At 39.0% G+C, this 24,029-nt stretch overlaps 1 protein-coding gene across 1 annotated transcript in view; it reads left to right on the top strand.

The window, feature by feature from the left end:
• Positions 1 to 18,256, top strand: part of LOC128886342 (furin-like protease 1, isoforms 1/1-X/2) — a 201,435-nt gene extending 183,179 nt beyond the window's left edge. Inside the window, exons 12-13 of the mRNA XM_054141143.1 lie at positions 391 to 675; positions 15,910 to 18,256. Coding sequence (XP_053997118.1) covers positions 391 to 675; positions 15,910 to 16,352 — 728 coding nt within the window. The 3' untranslated portion in view covers positions 16,353 to 18,256. The remainder of the gene's footprint in view (positions 1 to 390; positions 676 to 15,909) is intronic.
• The last annotated feature ends 5,773 nt before the right edge of the window (positions 18,257 to 24,029 follow it).

The following is a 24,029-nucleotide window of genomic DNA, read 5'->3' as shown; positions in this document are numbered from 1 at the left end:
TATATATGATTTATATTTGTCACCTATGCAGCACCCTTCTTATGGCTCGATGTATGTGTTTAATTAAAATTATTTAAAATGCAGTTGTTTTGTAGATAAACAAACCACTAACGAGACTGAGATTCGACCACTTTCGTTATAAATTCGTTTCGTTAAGGAACTTGACAAATTTTATTCTGAAAGTACCAGTATGTACTTTGAGTACTCAATTAGTATCAACCATTCCGTTATGTAAATTCCAATTGACTCCAAATAAAATGTTTTGTTCCTACAAATTTTTATAATTATCAATCTGACAGCCAACGTGTCAAAGTCTCCGTCTCGTTGGAATGATTCAGTCATCCCTGCTTAAAGAATCTAAAAAAATGAAAGGACTTCCCAATGTTGCAGACACGCTAGAGCAATTCAAGTTAGTGTTCTACGGCACGGACACATCCCTGGACTTCGACGACGACCTGGACAGGGACAAGCCAGGGCCACCTGTGAACCATCAGGAGGCGATCCAGGACAATACGGCGATCGGTGCGAGGCACAACATCGTGGACACCGAAGGCGATCCGTGGACGGTCAGTCAGCAGGTAGAACGCGTGTCTCATCCCGAGGTACAGAGACCAACGACCGAAAACCAGACGAGCGGTTGCAGTTCCGTGGACCCTGGGAATGGCAGGTGCCTAGGTGGGTGCCTCATTCTACTCCTTCTAGCCTACCTGACCGGTGGAGCCAGCTGGGGGAACCTGGTAACCCGCTGGCAGGAGCCACCGAGTTCGGATTTTCGGAGTCAGAGTGATTTCGTTGGCGCCTCGGGTTCCATCCCGACGTCGCTGAGCGAAAGACAGCCCTTCGACGTGAGCTCGGCGATCGACAGATCGTCGGGGGCACCTTGGTACTCATGATAACATCCCTGGACGATCGACACCTCGGCCTCTCGGCGCATGGTTTAACCAGAAACGAGAGCTCGCGCTAGGTGTCGACGCGTTCGTTCAAAACTTTGTGTGTTGTGAGATCCCCCTCCAGACGGAGATTAAACACCACCGTGTCTCGCGTCACCAGTTTCCTCCACGACCTGTTTTCTCGTTCTGGGGAAGAACTCCGAGGATGTGCTGAACATCGAGCTTAAAAAGTCCTAAGGGCTTGTCCAAGTGCTGTTAGTGTGGACGCCCGATCGCTCACCAACGTGTGTCGTTCTAGGGTTAGGATTAGTTCAATTAAGTGTCGCGTACAAGGGACCTCTGTGACTGGCACAGGAGCAGAAAGAGTTGTCTGGACGTTCGAGTGGATCATTAACGGGCGACCTAGGTCGTAGGCCTAGGACTGATAGATAGCGTTCGAGCGCGGGGGAAATCGATTTCACGTGCCACCCCGACGGAAGTGGAACGCGTATGATTTCTATTCTTTTGAATATGCAGCGAACCCCTCGTTTTCGTCATGAATTATTCAATGCGGGTGTTACGGGCTTCGTGTCCTCCGAAAATAGTACACTTTGATGACGATTTTAGGGGCGGGGGAGACGGGGAATTTCGATTTAATTCGTTCATTGCAAGGAGTTTATACCCTAGGTATTATAGTTTTATGTTACTTGGATTTTCTTCCCGAGTTGTACAGGATAGAAGGATGTCTACTTTTGTAATTATCGTAATATGGAATGTCGCTCACCTTAAATGGATCCACCTATTATATAACCACCTATAACTGACCCATACTACAATCTCAGCTGTCATCAGCAAAATGTGTGTACACATTAAAGTCACTGCAAGTGGACAATTCCTGTTCAATCAACCACTACACAAAATCTTCAACTTGTCCATATACGAATCCATCCATTTTGTAACCCTCTGTAACCCTCTTTAACTGCCCACCAAAATGCCTTCAAACTGTAAAATCACTGCAAATGGACATTCCCTGTCCTCTCCACCTCACCCCCTACCCGTCGCCCTTCGATTCCTCCCCAGCTACACAGCTGACCGCTCAATTACTAATCGCTGCCTTTCGAGAAAAAGAATAAAAATCTCGCCAATTCTTTCCCTCTAAGCGTCGAAACTAATCGCGAAGTCTGGCACCGAGTTAGCCGATTTTCCCCGCGTTCCATCGAAAGCAGAATTACTTTTCGATTGGGCGCGCTTCCAGCGACAGGCTCGCCATGTTCGATACGCCGAAACAGCTCGCGACACTTTTCTACGAAACGTAAAGTAGCCATCCGCGAAACTGCCAGTACGAGGATTGAACCTTAGGGATCACGTCCCGAGGACGATGTCCAATTCGTGTCCTCGCGAATTTTCGTACAACGCAGCGTGATCCTCGATAAATTGCCTCGCCTAACGTTAGTATTACTATTACCGGTACAATCGCAGAAAACCGTTTCGAAGGCTCGTCGCCGTATCGCGTCGAGTCGTCGCTAGCGATCGACTCTCCTAAACAGCCAATAGTCGGAAGCTAATTGAATCGTAAAATTCGTGAACGACGAACGATCGATGAAATTCGTCGGCGTTCGAATCTCGTATACTACGAAGCGTTCGTATCCAATTATTATTACCGTGACGTGGTGTTACTTCGCGACCGCGAGGAGTAACCATACACCGATCCTAATGCGAACTATTCATGACGATGCTCAGTGGTAATTCCGTTACCGTTTCCATAAAACGCGAAACTTATCTTTAGGTATGCGAGAACACCTGTTTCGGGTGTTGGTGAAAAAGATATCCCCAAACGAACCCCTACAATACGTTCAGGGGGTGTGTGATAACTGAAGCACCCTGTATACAGCTGAGCAGATTTCACGGATCTGAGAAAACGAAAATGATATTTTAATAACCGTGCTAACGTGACGTACATCCCCGTACATAAGTTTGTGGACAATTGATTGCTTGGACAAAAATGAATCCAGGTATATACTTGTCTCCTTATATGAATAAAAGCCAGCATAACTGATTGACAAAATATGTAAATATCCTTGTGAAATAAGGAATGTTTCTCCATAAATCTAGTGTTAAAGAATATCATTTGTGTTTCTGAATTCTCTCTGCATCGGAGAATACATATTGCCAATAATTTCTTTAATATCTCACCAGTAATAACAAAACAAAAAAACAATTCTATGCGTCCTCTATATGCTCTTAATACTTCCTTCGCGAATATTAACGTCCTAGCAATGAATTTCTTTAGTATACCCGAAGTGATACTATTCCATTCGAAAATGTCCACATATTTATGACCGCGGGTGTACGAGTCGCAAGTTCAGTAGTTACTCTCGGTGTATCGATTGACGAAACGAGCCAGCATGTTTCAAGAGTCCCTCCGGTTCATTTCTTTCATATCTCTCCTTTCCGCTCCCCGCTTTCTCCCCAGACTTTTCACTTTTATGTTTTCCATTTCTCCCTTTATGCGCTGCCGGTTCCCTCTGTCCCTTTTCCCTCCGTTTTCTTTCCGTCGAACTTTCTCCCTCGCTTTCCCTCTGTAACTTTACTTTACCCAGAAGGGAACGTCAGCTGGGCTATCAGCACTGCCGAAACAAAAAGGTAGCCAAGCGTTTACGGGGACGGCTGATGCAAACGGCTAAGAGGATACGTAGGATGCGGCGTCGGAGTCTGTAAAGGATACGATTACGTAACTCTGAAACCTCGACTCGCTTGTTTCCGATTTCAAGCGGAACGCTGCAGCGAGCCACGTGCGAATTTCGCGCAATTCTTGACCAAAGGGAAAAGTTAAGCAAGAATTGGGATAAATGGACGTTGCTCCGTGTCTTCGCGAGATCGAAATTCGATGAATTCGGGTATTTCGATGGTGCGAAATATCGCCTCTCGACCGCAAACGGCCAATTTGTCTATTTCGATCGTTGGATAATTGCTATTCGAATGGGTGATTCTTGTGGATTAATTTTCCAGACATATTCGATCAATTTCGAAGTTCGGAACATCAAAGCTTTGTCTTCCTGCAGAGTACATGCACGGAGAATATTATGAAAGTGTAATCAGTCAGCAAATGGAAGTTAATAGAAAGTCACTTACGTTTAAGTAACTAGACGATAATGAAACCTTGATATTTTTAATATGCTTTAAAATACTCGACGGCAGATCACCTTTTACATTGAATGAGCAGAACAATTTTCCTCTATCAGAAAAGTGATGAATTGTTCGAATGGATTACTATTTAAGGCGCAATTTCTATGAAGTATCACGTATGAACAATTTATCGTTGGAGATAGAATCTCATTTTAAGAAACCATAACGTATTTAATTAGTAAAGGGCAGAAATGAAACGAAATCCTATCAAACTATTACATTAAACCACGCGTAAACGCCTACATAGTTTCATTGGTTGGAAACACTTCTTCTGTCGATTGCTGGAACGATTAATTAAAATGAAATATGCCAACCCCATTCTCGATAAAGAAAAAAAAAAGTTCTATAAAAATTAAAAAAAAAAAGCGTCACCGGTGATTTGTTGACAGTTCGAATGAAAAGGCGTGCGGCATTTGGATCGAGTAAATCGAATTTAAAATGAAAAATAAAGTATCAACAAGAAACCAGGGCAAATAAAAAAACGGCATTATATATTTACCAGAAAAGTTCGTAATTTTTAGTTACCGCGAGAAAGAATATTTACGATTGATTAGACATATTTTTCTAACAGTAATCGAAGAATTTTAAGTCAACAAACATAACGTTAATCGTAAACGTCATTGAAATTGAGAGCAGCGGTACGCATCAAAGGAATTAAATATTTTATTAAGTCATAGGAGCTGAGTAACCTAATTCGTCGACAAAGGGCATCGTTTATGTACCTCGAATTGGACTCGCTCCATCGTCGTTCCGCAAAGGATCAGAGGACGTGAAAACGACAGACAAGCTCCATTTCGGTCAAGTTATTTCTCGGTTGAGACCACTGATCAAAACAAGTAGCCCCGTTTAAGCGATGAAGTTCTGAACGAAAACAAGAGCTTCACGTGCTCCGTGACCGTATAACGAGCTTCCCGTAAGCTGTATTAATTTTGACGGAACCATAATTTCGTTAAAAATAAGCGACCGGATTAAAAGGAAAATTTGGTGCTTCGATCATATCGCGTTTTACCGAAATATTTTCTATCGGCTAGAACCTGTGTACACCGCGTTATGCGATTAGTAAAGACACGAAAAATTGTAATGGCCGCTCGAGCGATAGAGAAATAAAAATCCAGGCCAACAAAGTTGGAATGACCCACTTCGCTGTTAATTGGTATTATTGGTCGTCTACCACAAAGAAAAATTAAATGGAAGATACCGTTAACGTCTCTTCTCGATGGGAATTCTACAAAGTTTCATTGTATCGATTAGGATACAAATTGTCACATGGATATACCGATGCAAATCTAGATTCTGAAAGCGAAAACCTCGTTTCGCATATCGAAGAGAATAAACGAACAAGAATATAGGTGAAATTTAACAGTTGAACTCTAATGCAACAAGTGATACCTTGACTCGATATTAGTGACCTGCTTTGCTTGAGTCTTATTGTGTATAATAATAATTTAACGACTCGAAGAATTTACATAGCGAAAGGCAGAATGAATTGCAAAAATTAATCGAGTTTCAGAATGTTGAAATATAACGAAAGGAATCCCGTCATTCTATTTTGCGCTTCATCTTTTGTGTATGTATCATATACATACTTAATCCTCTTTTGAAACCATGTGACTCTTCTACAAGGGAATCGCAAGACATAAAATATAAAGAATATTATTGCTCATTGATAATTTAGAATCGCCCAAAAGTGAGACTTCACTCTACGAATTGCTGACGAAAGTGCAACGATTTAAAAATACTTCTTCTTACCCTTCTTCCTTTTGAATGATGCTTCCGCCATCCACCTTTTCCAATGGTTCCTCCATTCGTTCGTTCGAACAGCGCCGAAATAGTTGTAATAAGTTTTTCCTAGCGAATAGACAACTCCAGGTTCGAGGGTGTCGATTGTTATCATTCGGTTATCAGCAGCGTCTGCTTGTTGTCCGTTGTTATTGTATTGCAAATCATATCACTGTAACCGGATGCTGCGCATTAACGTCGCCTGATTGGAAACGACGATACCTGGAAGCAACGCGTTATCGTTGTTTTCACGTAACGCGGCACATTCAGCGCGATCGGCCGAGTATGTTATCAGACACATATCATTTGCAGCGTGTAGGTGCTTCTACATTAAATTCAAACGAGACGGCCTCGAATTTTCATCCCGAATCACCATTCACGCTTGAAATCATGGTGGTCGAGAGAGACGGGACCGAATCCGTGGTTGGATACTATCGATACACATTGACGTCAACAATTTATTCTCCCGTATCAATCCGCTCGACGGAATTCTCGCGAAATGGTTTGTACCTTGTCGAAACTTGTCGCGCCGATACGTGTCAATTACAGCAAATGGACAAGTCGTAGAACAGATTTATCCAAGAAACTAATAAGTTTTATTGATTCGGTTGGCTAGCGAAGAAACGTCGAGTTTAATTCTCATGGGCATCGGAATGATAACTGCAAAGAAATAATTGTTTTGCATGGTGAGTAAAATGGGAAGTGTCCATCTCTACCGATAAAAATGAGAAATGAGCGTTTCGACAATGGTTTCGATGACTGCTCGATCGCTCGATACTTTAGAATTGATACGTATCTATATTAATGAATATTCCATGAGTCGATGCGATTTAAGCTTATTGTCGGGCTCGTCTCGCGTTTCCAAAACCCATTTTTCAGGCTTCGTTCGACCATCATGATTGCTGGCAACAAAATGTCTCGAACTCGCAGTAACGTGGAGTTGAATGAAGTGTAGAAGCTAGCACGCCTATTCTCTTAACGAACATGTTACAGCTTAAACGCTACAGGCTTGTCGTTATCTTCGGAAATATAAAATCCAAAAGTCTCTTTTAGAAAATTTGTCTAACTCAAACTTTAATTCGTTGTTTCACAACAAGTTTATTTCTTATTCGTTATTTAGTATTTCTTTTTTTTTTATCGAGCCCGCTCATCGACCGAAGGCAACGACGATCCCCCAGTTATAAGTATAATTGTTATTCCATCTAGTTTCGTGTTGCTATATGTTTATAGTTAGACAATTTTTTAGCGAATCAGTTAAATGCGTGCTGTGAACCGTACGAAACGTACTTACAAAAATTGGTCGATTAATTTCACGTGGTTGCCATAAGCGCAAACGATCCCACGAAGCTTCTCTTTCGGTTCGGAAACCTCGAAATACGTTCACGATACTCGCACAGCATTCGTTTACGAGAAGGTTCGTGCACGTTAAGTTAATCGAGAACGCGACGCACAACATACAAATCGCGACGCACAAAGCAATATAATACGCTTCCATATACAAGGCCTCCTGAAATACGTGATCCCGTGCAACTGGAGCTGATTTCTATCAAGAAAGCAAAGTAAATTGCGTGGCGTAATAGTTTTTCCCATGAGCTTTAATTTTCGAAACAATTGTCATTGACATTTTATTTGTTATTCGAACAAAATTGTACCCTCTCTCTAAACTGAGTAAATTTTATGAAAACGTCTATTTTCTTATGGGAAAATCTAACAAACCCCTTAGGTACAACAATTCTTCGTTTAATTTCCATATTAATTAATGTTCGGAATGTAAATACAAACGAAAATAATTTCTCTTAAGAAGGATAAAATAAACCTAACGCAACGGGGGTTGCAATTGCGATCGATTTTCTCGAAAATCAAGGCTCCTGGAAAAATTATATTTTCACAATATAAATTTCTTTCTTCCGAACCACTCTATTCCAGATTGCACCAGGCATTTTAGGGTGCTCTATATTTAATAGTTGACGCTTTGCAGGCAATCGTTACATTCGTTGAGCTTTCATTCGCGTGTACTTAGACACGACTTAGAAACGACTTAGAAATGATTTATCCTTGAAAATACTATCGTTTACCGTTCGTGATAATTTCGAGTGCGAGGATACAGTTCCGTATATTGTATATTTAGCTTTTAATTTATTAGTCGCATAGGCAGTGGAGAACAGCGCATAATACACGTTCCAAAACGTAGGAGCCATACGTAAAGTGCATAAGAGCGTGGAAATTGAACATATTCGGAAGATTAATTAACAAGTTTACCCGATGGAAAAGCCGAAACGGTGGCTTTGTTTCAAATGTATATAATATACGTAATCGTACAGTTTATATTACATGGTGGCATATTACAAATTAATATCTGAGTTGCAAATATGGAGCCTACCGACTAAAACTGGTTTCCGAAATCTACTTAGCAGCCAAATATTAATCAACGAACCTTCGTCAATTCATTACTGCCAAACACTGAAATCATAATGATTATTTCTTAAATTAATAACTAGTTTTAGGTCACTGATAATAATAGAAAGTCAAATTTTTATACGAAGAATTATTTTAAAATATCAACTGTTGGATGCCAGTTTTAAATTAAACATTACAATTGAGAAATCAAAGATAAGGATTGATAGTCGTAAGCATTAATACTTAAAAGTTTGGCATCATTTTGAAATTAATAGTCATGGTTCACTCTGAGACCAACATAGATCATGTCCTTCATTTTTAATTACTTTTTATAAAACATTTTGAGTTTGCCATAAGTGTTCAATTACGTTGGATTACATTTACCTCTCTGTCCCTTAAATATTCTTCCGATTTTCAACATTTTCTAAAGCTCTCACACCTGGTGCTAGAGAAATTTTTCCGATGTATAGTTATCTATGTAGGAATCTTGACACGTTGCATTAAAATGTCGATATTTCATTGGTAGATAGCCATACCTCGAGACTTTTCGAATATTACGAGTATTAATCTTGGAATAAATCTCTGTGCTATTAACGTGTTTCGCGAGCTAAGTTAAAAATGTTAACTAAGAATCTATGGAAAGTTATTTATACGTTCAAGGTTTCCAGTGACACTCTTCTATGCCCTTACGTGTGTGTTCTCACCCAACCCTCTGTAATCTACGAATTATTTAATTACTCTTCGAGAGAAACGTGGACTCCGATAATTCAGAACTTCCCTCCCCCTTTATTCAATTCCACCACGATTTTCTTCCCCCAAGAACAATTTTCTATTAGGCCAATGAACGTCTAAATTTTTGGTATGACAAGAAAATCAGGCTTATGGAGGGTTAACCGTACGCATAAAAATTCATGTATAATAACTGTGTACATACGTACAATGGACGAAAACACCGACACGAGGCGTACAGAAATCGATCAACGACGAGAGGGTCCCGACTATCGTTCGTTCGACTTTCGTGCGAAGTTGCGAAGGCGAACCGAGAACATCACCGAAACCCTAACAAACTGTTTTCGATCAACTATAACTGAATTCACATCCGATGTAGACATATACGAAGACTCTCGACATCTCACCAAACTGATTCCAAGACTTTTAACTTTTTGAGGCACATGACTCGGAAGAAAAATAAATCAGCACAGAATTACGATCGCATTCAGCTCCAAAATTACTAAGAAAAATTGAAGATCATGTTTCTTTTATTATAAGATATTTGATTTACTCGTAACATATTTATCCTGCAATTTTTAACCTGCCCAACCTCAAAGAGTTGAAGAACAGTCGAAGACGCTGAAATTCCTGATTTCGAGAGCACGCCGGAATAAAACATGTACAGAATCTCTCGATTCCGAATATTCGCTTGGCTCGAAGGTCCTCTTTTCGTTCTCGAAAAAACCGACCAGTCAAATGGAGTGGAAAAGTGGAGAGGAGAATTCGATTAGACACGGCGGAGTTCATGTAACGTCGATCCCGAAAAAGAAAGTTCACGAATCTACTAAGCGTGTATATTGGATTCTAACGATTAGAACCAATTATTTTAATCAACGTGGGGAAATGGGGGGGTGATGATAGTCGCGTATGAGATTTTGGATGTGTTTCAATTCGTTCTGGTGTGAAGTATCTTCCAAGGTGTACAATGCATAGGACGTCACGGCTGGACAGTCGAATTTCCGAAAATTTCACGGACCGCTTTCCCGTGAAATGTTGGCCGCACGCTCTGATGCTTCGTAGATTTTATACAAGGCGGAATCACGTGTCGCGAAAATGTAAAATTAAGAAGAGCGTGACTAGCGAAACGCTAATAGTCCACGACGGTGTAGTAGCATTCGCGATTCAGGTACTTAATAGCTTAGACGAAATCGATCTTCGTGGTTTGAATTACGATCGGGAATTAATTTTAATTAATTACGGGTTCCCGTTGTCGGTGTGATAGACGTTTAACATTCGATAATACCACTAAAATCGTGTGTGGTTTTCGCGTGACAATAATTAACTATGCTTCGTGGATCATGAAGGATACAAGCATTGGCACGGAGAAGGTATTAAGTTAAGCTTGGTGTATTTCGAACGTTAGTGTGCGGTAAAGTAAAGTTTCGTTCGAACGATAGGTGGCGAGTGAAATCAAACCTGCAGCGATTTATCGATTTTTGTTCGATATGACTCCATAATTCAGATTCTAATTTTTATTCAACTTATAACGAATAAGAGATCATTTGTTTTTGGTTAAACATTTGAAATTCTATTCTAAGCAAAGAACACTTGCTTCTTAGACATAAAATTCACTCTAATTCGTGAATGAAACGAAGCATTAATCTCTCTGCTCGCTCGTCGCACTTTTTAAAATACCGTATTCAAAATCTTGACCCTGTGATGTCGTAATTTTGTACTTAACGAAAGAAGAACGGATGTTTAATTTTGTAACTCATCGCCACGAAAGCGAACTCTAAAATATTAGAAGGAAGGTCTCGATCTTTAGGAGGGACGAGGTACCTCCGGAAATTGTATTTGAAACGCTTTAATATTGATCGCTGTCTCAGAGCATCGCGAAGCTCCCTTTATGGAAGTATCTTTTCCTTTCCCTATGAAAGGGAAAGGGAAAGGGAAAGTCCCTTTCTTTATGAAAGAAAGAAAAATAATGCCCAAATCAAGTCGGATTTCCGGAACTGTCCAGCGGTGGCACGGTCCGCCATAATGTTAATGTATCTATTGTAAATGTTTGTATATGTAATGTAAAATGTATCTTTGCTTGGAAAGGCGACATATCCTAAGTTATAGAGTTCTGAGACAAGAGAAACGGAGATGTAAGGTGCGAATAGCCCCGACGTGTTCACGCCTTCACACCATTTTCTTCCTCCTCGTGTGTCTCGATTTTCGTTTCTTTCCTTTTTCGCTCGAACCAGTACTCGATAAGCTCGCCAACAGAGAAAAACAAATGGGTGATCTCGTATGGGATTCCTCCTTTCCTCTGACAAAGCATCAAAGAGCGACGAGAACGAAGAAAATAGCGAGAAAAGGTGTCAGGGCATGCCACGTACGTTTATGTACACATATACAGAATATATTGTATAAGTAATTGCAACTACTATGAACCATTATATGCGACATTGAAATTTGTATATCATGGATGAATTAAAAGGGGAAAATATCCTGAATAAGAAATCACCGAGCATATTATTAATCACGAACGAACTGTTAATAGCTATTCGAGCGTCATCCGATTAGATTACCGCGAAGCGAACACACGCACACACACGAACACACATGGTAACCTGGTTTCTATTTAACAGGGAAACAGGTACGTGCCACTAAAGCATGCTTCCGTCGACGTTAGTGTAGATGGCGAAGGGGCGAATGCTCGACCAGTAGGCTGCATGTTTAGCAAATTCACGTGGTTATGCGATCGTGACGTGTTTGGCCCGTCATCGATGAGTTTTGGAGCAAAAATTACGGAAATGATCTATGAATTACATTTGACGTACCGTGGTTACAACGGAAATCTAGGGGATATCTTAGGGCTTGTCATAATTGGACGTTTGTTCATGTTTGTTGATGATTTGAATGAATTTAATCGCGATGTTTCTGGGAGAACAAATGGGGCAATATTTTTAAGTGTTATAGATCTGCATTTATCAGACGATAAATTAAAAAAGGAAATTTTTTTTAACGTCGCATTCGATTTGAATTATAATATTACGTTTAATAGTAATTTAATTCAAAACCAACCATGCGAACGTAATTTAATGATTGTGTGTAACGGTAAAAGAAATATTTAAATATTTAAATTCATACAAAAAAAAAGAAATTATTATGATGAGGGTACGTAGTAGTAACACGAAAGTGTTGCCTCGCAAACTTGTCTTTGAACTATGCTAATATTAAATGTAATTAAACGGCAAGCTATCTAAGTTATTTTTTATACCGCTGCGTTTAATTCAGAGGAACGAAATTGACTTGGGAAATTTGTTACCGTTCCCCGAATAAAAGCCCATTCACTGTCCTGGAACTTTGTTCCGAAAATGGCATTGGTTGCCTCATAAAATTACCCCGGGTGCATTATTCATGAACGCGTCGTCCAAAAGTAGCGAATTTTACTAAATACGCCATCGGTGCTAGTGCTCACGTGAAGTCTGATTGAAAGATAAATGTTAATGACGGGATTTAGAGGGATTTGAATACAGAGATGAGAGACGCCCAGATGATAGGGGCGCACTGTTAAAAGTTAACCTAGGAATAGATTTTAATTTAACTTTTGTGTATACGAAAAGTTTTCTGCTTGCACTTCATGCATAATTCAAACGAACTTTCACGTGAACTTTGAGAGAGACTCTATAATACCTGTATTTGAATAATGAAAATACTTAACAGTTTGCCTAGTTACGCAATATTATCTAATAGCTACGGCTCATGGAATCGTACGCGTTCATGGCTGAGGCATTCTTGAATTTTTCATTTTCCGTTCTTGCGGCGACTCGGTTGGTGCCCTTTGTTGAAAACTTCCTGGCTCTACGTGAATTTGAAAATACCGCATTGTATCTGGAACGTTTCTTTGCTAACGGAAATGCTTCTTACAAATTTCTTTTCTGTCCTTCGGGAATGAACCCCCGAACTTTCCTCGACGTTAATACGTTCGCTTCGCGCAAACTGGCTTTCTCTTTGAAATTATTGAAACGCTCGACGTTGCACGTTTTCTGCATGCGATTTGAGTTGGTAAGCGTTACTATCAAATTATTATTGCATGCAGAGTAAATACAAGAGTAAATATAAAAGTGAGTAATTCTATTATTTCTATTCGTTTATCACAAATAACAGGAGTGTGCACTTGTCTTCTCTGATATCACTTTTCGCAATTTGCACATGGTTTAAAAGTAATTTTGTGTAAACGTATGTGTGAATAACTAATACTAACGAAAATTGTCGAGACAGTAGTAGCATTGCATTAACATTTTCGTATAGTTTTGTAATTAGATTGTAGAGTATTAATCAAATAGTTTTAGAGTAATTAAGGTACTCGTTATTATACGTTAATATATTAATAAAACACGTTATTCTTTCAAAATCGTTCCAAAATTCGTGTCGTAATTTTGTTTCAAATCCTTCGTCATTTCATAATGGAGTTTTTTAACAGTGCATCAATCGCTGCAATTTGTTTGTCCTACGTGTGTATATTCTCATGCCTTCAGTTTTCAATTTTACGTGTTTGTTTACCCACTTTCCTGGATCGAGCACAATTTCTTGAGCAATATCCTGTCTGTCAAATAAATTTCTTAACGTCCCACAGGTGAATATCGAGCTGTCTTTAGACGATGAAATTTTCAATAATGTCCCATTTTAGTAGCCAATTTAAACTACAAATATGATTTGTAACTGACGTCTAGCATTTTTTAATATAATATTAATCAGTTTAGATTTTCAATCGTGCTAATGTTTATCGTAGTGAAGAAGATCAAAATTGAATTCTCTGGAAAAAGATTACTTGTCACACCTGATGTGTCACGTGTCGCTTTATCCCTCTACTCCATAGCAGGATTCTGAAAACGTATTTAGGTACTTGGGGCTCTCCATGGGCGAGTTGCGGTGCGGATTTTCTCAGACCAGCCAACTACCACCAACTACCATCACCAACCACATCCACATCCACAACCACACACGTACAACCAATAAAAAAAGACCTATCCCTGATCGCTTCACCAGCACGGTGAGTCTTACTTCTCTATCGTTCTATAATGTTCCTATTTATGTCCTCTTGCTGAATGCTGCTTCGAGTCGAATAGCTTGAATCGTAGGCGATACGAACATGATTAGCTTCTTATGAAGCTAATGAAGAAAATGAAGCTTCTTATTATACGTTTGAATTTTCCTAAACATTCCTTTAATGCATTATTTGCACTCGCACTTTGCGAACATTAATTGTTGTAAATTAAATAATATTGTTTCACTTTCGGTTGTATTATGGTTGTGTACTTGAATGCACTATTACCTCTTATGATTATCGAAATTAGTATCTGCCTAAGTTCAGCTTACTTCGATTTATCGAATTGATTCTTCCCTGCTACAAGCTTTCTCACCCTTGTTCTTACAACTAGTGATTTTGCTTTTTTATTGTTTACTCGCACCTGTATAGTGCTTGCAATGGTTGTTCTACAAAAATATTGAATTTATTTTTTCTGTTGCAATTGGTGAACGGTTATGATAGCACTCTTTCATTTGCGCTTCGATGCTTGTTTGATTTACGAATTAATCGAATCGATTGAATTCATGACGTTAAAAATCAATATTTTTAAAGGTGTAAACGTACATGCTTTTTAAAAATATATCTAGATACAAATTTGTCACGTAAAGTAACGTACCGAGAATTATTTATTTTATTATTATTTATGAAAACATGTTACATATGTAGAATTCGCACGCGATTTTTTCAACAAATGTAGAAAATATGTCGTCGTCCATTTTTCAGCGTGCAGTTATTTCAAACAAATTTCATAGAAAATATCAGCATGCAGAGTAGATGTTCACGATATAGAATAGTTATTAAAAATACTTTATAGTTAGATCTGTCTCGCTTAATTGTATTGGAATATAATGCTGACCTGTATATTTACTCAAAATCGAGATGTATTTGCATTAGGGCTGGGCGAATACTTGTTTAGATGTCCATCAAATTCACGAATTGAATAACTCTCTATTCGCGGTGTAGTCGGTCATTTTCAATTACAACTAGTGAAATTAATACAGTAAAACTCGTTACGTTGTGAGATGTTTAATTTTCAATTCACCGAGGCCTAATTCACGTTAAAAATATGTTTATTTATATTTATGTATTATTAGTATAACAGTCATCGTCTATCCCATATATGTATGTATGTATACGTACGTAGTGTTAAGCAATATTTATGTTCAGCAAGGAAAACAGTATTTGCATAAAGTACACTGTCAAATGTAATGCCTTCAAACATACACAAAGAAACAAAATAACGAGCACAAAAACGTACTTATACGAAAACAAAACGTGTTAAGTAAGTAATGAATCTTTTATCGTAAGAATGATTGAGTATTGATTCAGACAGTTAGAGAAATTGTTGAAAGTAAAAGATTAGAAGTGAGTAATTTAGACACAGTGTTCACTTGAAACATTTTAAAATACTTATATTTTGAATGAAATATTCTAATTTCAGAACAGTTAAGAGACTGACCTGGCCAATTAAATACTTCCAGACAAGTTCATTAGTGTCTCAATTCATAGACAAGAATAACATACATGACACTTAATTACATTAATTAGGCAAACTGATACACATCATTCTCTTTGTGTTTTGTTGTTTGTTCAAATGGGACATTCTCTATAATACTTCTTCCATCAAATGTATCTGGTTCATCAAAGATCCCTGCGAAAAATTGCCAACACCATATAACATAAATCTCAAACAAGCAATAGAAATCATACTCAACTTCTAACGACTTAAACTTGCCACAGTGAATAAATCCATCAGTGTCATCCGTAAACCTTCAGAAACCACACGACTCACAACCGAACACAAACCAACAAACACAAAACAAGATGTCCCGGCCACGAGTCGTAGAGAGCTGACGTGAAACATCAAAAATGAATGTAATTTTTCAGAGTGTAAGCCGAACTGGTACCGCCACGTCGGGCTCTGCGTGTTCGAGTGTCCAACCACGACTTATGGCATTTCTGACGAGACCAAAGCAGTCTGCGCTCCTTGCCACTACTCCTGTCTAACTTGTTCAGGACCTTTGGACACAGAGTGCGTCACTTGCCACGAGGATGCAGAGCTGTCGAATTTCAACGACTCCCAGTGTATCCTCAAGGACCTCACCTGGACGATGCAGTCGACCATCTGGTTCTACAGGATGTCCATTCTATTCGCCATCAACTTGGGCGTGCTCATGGTCGCGGCTATTTACATGGCTGTCAACTGGTACTCGAGGAGCAGGAACTCGCTCATATACAGTTACAGTAAAGTAGCCTATTCGAGCAACGGTGACGCCCAGAAGGACGTCAACAGGTTGCAGGGGAACGGCTATATTTCCGACAGCGAATAATATTTGATGGATTCGAAAGTTGTGTGGTTTCAAACGAGAAGTGAGTTTTTATTGAGCCATTGGTACGTTTAAGGACAGATTTAACGAACTGGATGTTCCTGAGCAAAGTTGGAGTTTCAAGTTTCACTGAGCTACTTGGACGGAGACTTATGTCAGAAAATTGGTGAACTCACTGAACTTCGATCAAAGAGTTCAATTCGAGACACCCTGAAGTCCAGATTTATGTCCATAATTTAATGAATGATCGTGTTCAAAGAATCAAGAAATTGGAGAATCCCAAATAACTGAATATTTTAATCATCAAAATATACCAATGAATCCAAATCATACAGTTTCATTTAATACAACGTGAAGTTATGGCCTCTATGTCTAGAATTAAATGAGTGATCGAGTTCTCACAGGAAAAAATTAGAGAATGCCAAGTAACTGGATATTGACACAACTGACCCTGAATCACGTAGTTTCAACTGAGGACACTCTGAATTCGTGACGATGATGCTCAAGAAGATGCCGCCCTTTAGTTTAATACATTCCAACTTGCGATAGAAAGTGATTAATCGTCTCCCAGTGAAGACAAGTGCACAAAGACCGTGTGATTCAGTGCGAGCAAACGTGAATAAGAATTGTGGGTGTTGCTGACCGAGATAATGAATGTTAGTGATGTAGTGATACAAAAATAAACTCCATGTTCTTTATCTTAAAGGAAATCACGTCTTGCCAAAGGTTATGATCGAATAGGTGAGTCAAAAGTGTCCCTACAATTGGTCGTTTGAAATTGTATTTCGTTGACAATCAAAAACAGAAAAAGATGGAAAATTACAGGTTTGTATTAAAATTATTACAGCACTATGAATATATTTTAATAGTTAGAAAAGTAAAAAGATATTAAATGGACACTTTTGTCCCCCTAAAAATGAATGTACCCTTTGACATTGTTTTAAAAGCATTTGTGTGTGAGTACGACTTTAAAAGTTTAGATTAAAAATTCTTTGACTTAGATTTTGACTAAACTCCCTAATGATCAAAATCCTAATCGAGCTAAGTATGGCAAGTGTCCTACTTTCGACGTTGGCCCAGTCATCGACATGTGCGATTTTTAACAGTTTAAAATAAAAGCATTGTTCTAGTTTTATGAATAAATCTCAAAATTTTCTAAGTATATTCTAAGTAATTTTCTGCATGTCAGAATATTCTGTCATCATATGAATTGACGATTGCCGATAATTGGGACATTTACCTTAATTGTGGTACAAGTTATTGTATCGCGATGCAAATACGCTTACTATGTTTCCATTCTTCACTAACAAATAATAAGTCTTGAGCTTCTCGATGATCAAAACTAGAATAATTTCATCGCCTCAATTAATTGTAACGATTTGCATTGCATCCGAGTTCCTATCTATACCAAGCACGTTGTTATTGGTACCCAAGTGAAATTACTGTGTGATACTACCTAGGTAAATTACGTTAATATGTGAAATGTAATCAAGTATAACAGCATTTTCTAGCAGCCAAAGACTTTTAAAATAGTAAGGTCCACATCAAATTTTCTGAACGAAAACTTTTATCTCTAACAGATGTTGATAACAGGAATCAAAATTTTACTACCTCTTTAAAAAGAAAACAAACATTTTAACATCGTACAGTTTTCGAATATTTCAATATTCAACATGCATTCTTTATCAACTAAATGCTGTAGATACGTAAGAATATGTGTACTACCATAAAAATGATTGATATTACTGTAATAATGAACGAACAGCGTACAGTAAACATGATATTTTCGTATGTTAGCACATGTACACGTGCAAAGTCTGAAACGCAACAAGGAACAGCAATGTTAATTATTTTTGTTAACGTTGTAAAGCGAATAAAATATTAAACAGAAATTTTTAATTATTGAATGTGACTGAAACATTCTTTTTGCACCTTCACCTTAACAAATTTAATTAGATAATATTACCTATTCAATTTGTCTTCACTTTGCTTTTTTTTTTCAATAATTTCCATTAATGCAATTGGTATTTAGAGTTTAATGCTAGATTACGGGTTAATGAACATGCAACAAGTTGCTAAAACTGACGCCACGGGATAATAAAACAATGATACATGATTTTACTTAACCTGGTTGCATAAATTTATTATTAAAAATAACATTTTCACGCCTGTTATAAACTTTATAATGCGAGTTTATACTGTGAACAATTTTAATCGTAAACGCGATCAAACGAGTTGAAACGATTTCTTTACCTAAACGGATTTATTAAAGGTTCACTGAAATTGTCACTGGTCACGTTTACAGAATGCTATAGCGAAATGGTAAATTGCGAATGAGAGCCGCGGGAAATACATCGTTATAACATCGTATTCGCATATCCCAATGAAATGATATACGCACAAGCACTGCACGAGCAAATTAATTGGCGATAATTAACTAACTGTTGCGAGCAACCTTCTCAATTTGACCGACCTCTCGTATGTGTATCCAAAACCGCATTATCGACAACGATGCCTAGTGCATAAGTTAACGATGGGAATCATTGATTCCTCTCATGCTCCCCTTAACCGCGATCATACTGAAGCATTAAACCAACAAAACTGCACACAACCCTTTCACCTCGATGAATGTGTAATTGGCTAATTTGTTCCTTCTTCTTTTTTGTAAATTTTATTCATTCTTTTCTACATAAAATAGAAAAAAGAACGAACAACCTGACATTCACTTTAAAGATTTACTAAAAGTTTAGAAATTTTTTTTTTAATGAAAGTACATTTGGAGCTAATATCAGGAAAATTAAAAGACGTTGCCTGATTCTTCTCAAAGTGGCTCCAGATTTTAATAGTATATATTTCATGGAGATAGGTTCAAACAGCAGAATGTCAGTTTCTAATTATAATATGATGTATCGCGTGTGCGCAATCAATCTGCATTTATTAAATCAGCCACAAATTAAACAGAATGTTCGATACGTGATGCATTGTGATGTATCGTAAAGAAGCTATTCGTCAAAAATACGTTAATATGTAATAAATGTCATAATAAATTGATGGTATCACAGGCCAGGTTAAATATTATGGCTTTGTATTTCATTTTAAAGCGTACCAAAAAGTGTGATCGCAAAGAATCGCGCTAAATGCGTAATTAACAGATGTCTGACTACATACGGGGCTACTTCACTGCGAGTGCACATATGTAGTTCGATTCTATTCGATTTAAAAATAAACTAATGATATCGTTGAGCAAACTACAGATTTTACTTTTGTATATCCAACTCTCAAATTATACCAGAATTGGTATCATAAAGTATAGTACTAAGTGCGCAAAGACGTCTGATCACGTACGTACCTACTTCACTGCGACTGCAAACACAGTTCGGCTCCGCTAAATTTAGAAATAAATTAATGACATCGCTGGGCAAACTAAAGACTGCTTTCTTCTATCTAATTTCCGAATGTACTAGAATTGGGATCAGAAAGAACCTCGTCGAAGACGTCCGACGGCATACGTGCCCATTTCACTGCGACATCAGACACAGTTCATTGGCTCCATTAAATCTCGACATTGATTGTCCGCGGTGCGCGTTTAAACAATGTATTACCGTTTCCAATATTTCCTGGTATTACAGGTCACCGAGGAATTCGGTTGCAAATGTGGCACGATTAACCTGCTAATTACGAAACCGTCGAACAAAGCGCGCCGAGTTTCGCCGATCGGCCGGAGTCGTTCAAAGCACGTGGAACCAATATGAGTTTAATCCGACAACCAATCTCTCTCGAAGGGAATTAAACTCTTTTCAGCCCCGACCGGTGACATTTTCTCGTAAACGTTCCGCGCAACGTTAAGATCGCTTTTCCCTCCTGAGCAACAACGCTCTCGTAACTCCGGTTCGACTATATTTCCATTTTCAATTTACCCCCCTCCTCTCCCCCTCCCTCCCCCCACCGCCCCACTCGGACAGTTTACGGTTCCCTGCTTCGGCCGCAAAAAGTAGCGTGGCACCAGCACTCGGGGAAAAGGAAAACAGTTTGCTTATATACAGTTCTCGCGTACCACCGCGTCCCCGAATCTCAGGCTTAAGGATTGCAGCGCGTTTTCACGGGGAACTGTTTACGAGAATCGACGTAAGTCTCCTTGGATTAAGGTTAGACACCGATGCACACCGACTGGCTGGAACATTTTTACTTCGCTCGGACGTACACCCGCAGGAAAGACTCGATCCGGTGCGGAGGGGGAGGGAGGGGGTTGTGAAAATAAGCTGGTTGGTAACGCTGCCAAATGACCTTAAACTCCTTTATACTCTAACGAGAAGGAAGCAAGGGAGGGTTTCCGTGGATGCGACGCGACACATAACAAGCGTTACAAACGAGGAGGATTTTGCAGTTTGAAGACAGCTAGTTTGTTAAAAAGGATAAAGAAAGGTGGAGTACGTTCTGTATAAGGTAATTCCGTAGGTAATAATTATCTCGGATTTGTAAGGTTTTTTTTTGTGATAACCATATGACTATACGAGAATATATTGAGAAACTCATGTAAACGTTCAATTGTGTTGTACTTTCATCGTAGAGGAAGATATCTGCAGGGACGAAATAGAATATACTTCCTTTGCATTTTGTAAAGAACTTGAAAGGTAATTACTGTACATTGAATCCTGAGGGCAAACAATGAAAAAACATGTTATGTTTAAGAGATCGTATTACTGGGGAACGACTGTGATACTTCCATAAAAATAATTATGCTTAATGTGTTCTTCATTATCCCTTCGAGAAAGTGTAACGTATCAGCAATTTGTGCTCTTCTCGCAATTTTTATCTGATACGACACCTAACTAATTATTTGAATATGAAAAAGAACATTCAATGGAACATGTACATAAAGATTTCTATCTATCATAGTGATCAAAGCTTGCCTGCCAAGAATTTCCAAGCCATTACATTTACAGCCTTGTTTAAAGTAATATACAATTCATACTGTGAACTTACTATTATTCTTTCAACGTGTTGAGTCTGCAAGTAGACTCTTATATTTGCCAAATATAAAGCTCCACGAATCTTTTAAAGGCTAACAGCTCCCATTTTTCGAATGGAAAAATTAAAAATAATCAGAATTATATGCTTGGTCCTTGTGCAGTTATCCCAGGTCCCATACACCGAAACTCGTTTGGAAAATAAAGTATACCTCCGTCGAGAGATGGAGTTAATTGGAAGATGAAATACCTTGCGTTTGTACGTCCTACTTTTCGCCGGGGTGAGGTGATAGGGGAGGAGGGTAGCCGCTTTCCTTGCGAAATCTCGTTATCGTCATCGCTTGGAAATAAGCTACGTGAATGATTTCAAAGAGGACACTGTATATATACTTGTTCGCTTTCCAGCGATGATATACCTCCCGCTGTTGAAATTTGGTTTCGTGCCAAACGCCCGTGTACTCGGAGACGACTCCGAGTATTTACTTTCTTCTTATTTCATGTCGAGATTCGGATCGTGAGAGAACGGACCAAAAGAGGGGGTGGATGGCTACGGGTTGAGGGTGAGGGGGAAGAGTCAAAGGAAGGAACGAAAGGAAGAAAGAAAGAATAAGAGCTGCCCGTGACGCCGAAACTTCCCTCCCCTGTTCGGACTGCCAGAGCTTTAGAGCCGCGAAGACACAAAACTCTCATTTGTTTCACCACCGACGAGTAAGTTTCTTCTACGTGCAAAAATTACCGAGCGGCGAAATATCCCGCACCTGGAAACGCCACGTTGGAAACTGCCGCTACGAGAACCGTCATAACCAGCTTTAAGAAAGTTTTACCGCCGAGCTTTGCGTATCTTTGTCAGTCACTTTCCATCGTACTAATGCTTCAAGTTTTCCGGGATGACGTACAAATTGGAGTACGTCGAGTGTACGCAGCAGGACGGCGTAACGACGTCAACTTTTAATAATCAAATTGGAATAGTTTCGAAGAAGCTCGGCTGGCAGCTGGGCGGACAAGAAACACAAATTAAAAATGGTCTCAATCGGACTGGCAGACTCGAGAGTTCAGTTTTCTTGTAATTCTTTGGTTATATTTTTTTCATTTTAGATGGAATGGGTATGGCGAAAGTAATATTATCTCATTTATTTTCTAATATTTCGTCACAAATGTTTTTCATATATTTCATATATCTCTGAACTTTTCTATCGGAACGATCCCATAGTTCACATCATCTGTGTTTCATTAAGAAACAAAATCCTAAATGTACCTTCCTGAATGCCTGTCCCTTTTTACCAAACGTAAGCAACTCGTAATAAAGCGCAAAGAATCATATTTCCTCTTTTTGCCACCATATTTGCTAACAGTCCCGCCGCGCCACACCTAATCGACGAGAAAGAATCTACGATACTCGGGACAAAGGGCAGAAAACAAAAAGCAACCAGGAATTCGACATTAATCATTGATAAATTTTCTCAAAACGTCGAAGCTCGCAATAAATGTCGCCTCGTTTATCTTTCCCCGTTCTTTTCGTACCATCTGGTCCATAAAACTTATCAGTTGCCATTAACTGCATCGTACCTTCCCAGTCGGAAAAAGCATACAATCGGTGGAGGTATCCCGGGGAGGTATGAATTAAACGAAATCGTGGATGCACGAAGTGATGTAGCATTGGAAATATTTCCATTTAAACGCGTTGCTTTTAGACGATTTTTCAGATTAAAAATGACGAATCAATTACTTATCAAGAGTCTTCTTTTCACTTTTTTCTCATTCATACGATACCTAAATATTTCAGGGCCAATTTATCGACTTGGTGTTAATTTAAAAAAAGACTATTTACTACAAACCCAGACCTAACTCAGGATGGCACAAGAAAAATGATAAAACCAGATTCGTTTCAAGTATCAAACCGATTAAAAACTGTTTGAACGATTAACTCGAGGTCAACAGACATCGTGGAAACGAATTTCGTAGAAGTTTGTCTAGAGCTGTACTAGTATCATTGGTCACAGAGTATTCCAATGGGGAGTAAAGCAGGATGACCAGGGCGGTAATGGAACAATAGGAGTCGTAAGCGTAGAATGGGCTATCCGAGTATTTGCATTTGAGGTACACCTTGCGCACTGAATGCAGCCGAATAACTGCACGTTTATGCTAGATGTATATAGGGAGTACTCGTCTGTCTCGATCCTCGCGCTGAGCATCGGGCAACGTTACAACGGAAATGGAAACGAAGTTACTCTCGCTACTCCACCGAATTCGCAGTTCGCAGGCCGTGAAACCGCGAAACTGCGCTGCCGCCGAGATCCTTACGCGACGCAGCGATAATTTAGTGGATCGAACGTTTGTGCGCGATCCACGTTCCCTCTATGCTCCGCTGCTCCGAGCCCGTATGAATTATGTACGATCTCCTCAAACTAGTAATTGCCCCATATTCTATTCGGTTGTCAAGGAATTAACGTTGCTCCTCGCCAAGAGTCACTCGAACTGTCTCGGAACTTCGCGGGATCACATCGAACCGGCGCTGCAGCGATACATTGAAAAGTCCATAAGAAAGGATGCCGTGAATCTATATGAAATTCCAATTTTGTTCGATTTTTAAAGTGGAATAGTCGAATGCTGTTTATATCAGGAATTTTACAGTCAAAAAAACAATGCTTCCTCTGGTCATCGTTTTGAATATTAAATTCATGCATTTTTGAATTTTAAAAATGTTCGTCGTGTT

Source organism: Hylaeus anthracinus, unplaced genomic scaffold (genome assembly GCF_026225885.1).
Source record: "Hylaeus anthracinus isolate JK02 unplaced genomic scaffold, UHH_iyHylAnth1.0_haploid 11982, whole genome shotgun sequence".
Classification (NCBI taxonomy): Eukaryota; Metazoa; Arthropoda; class Insecta; order Hymenoptera; family Colletidae; genus Hylaeus; species Hylaeus anthracinus.
Note: the sequence above shows the minus strand (reverse complement) of the source record. Positions and strands in the feature narration are given on the sequence as shown.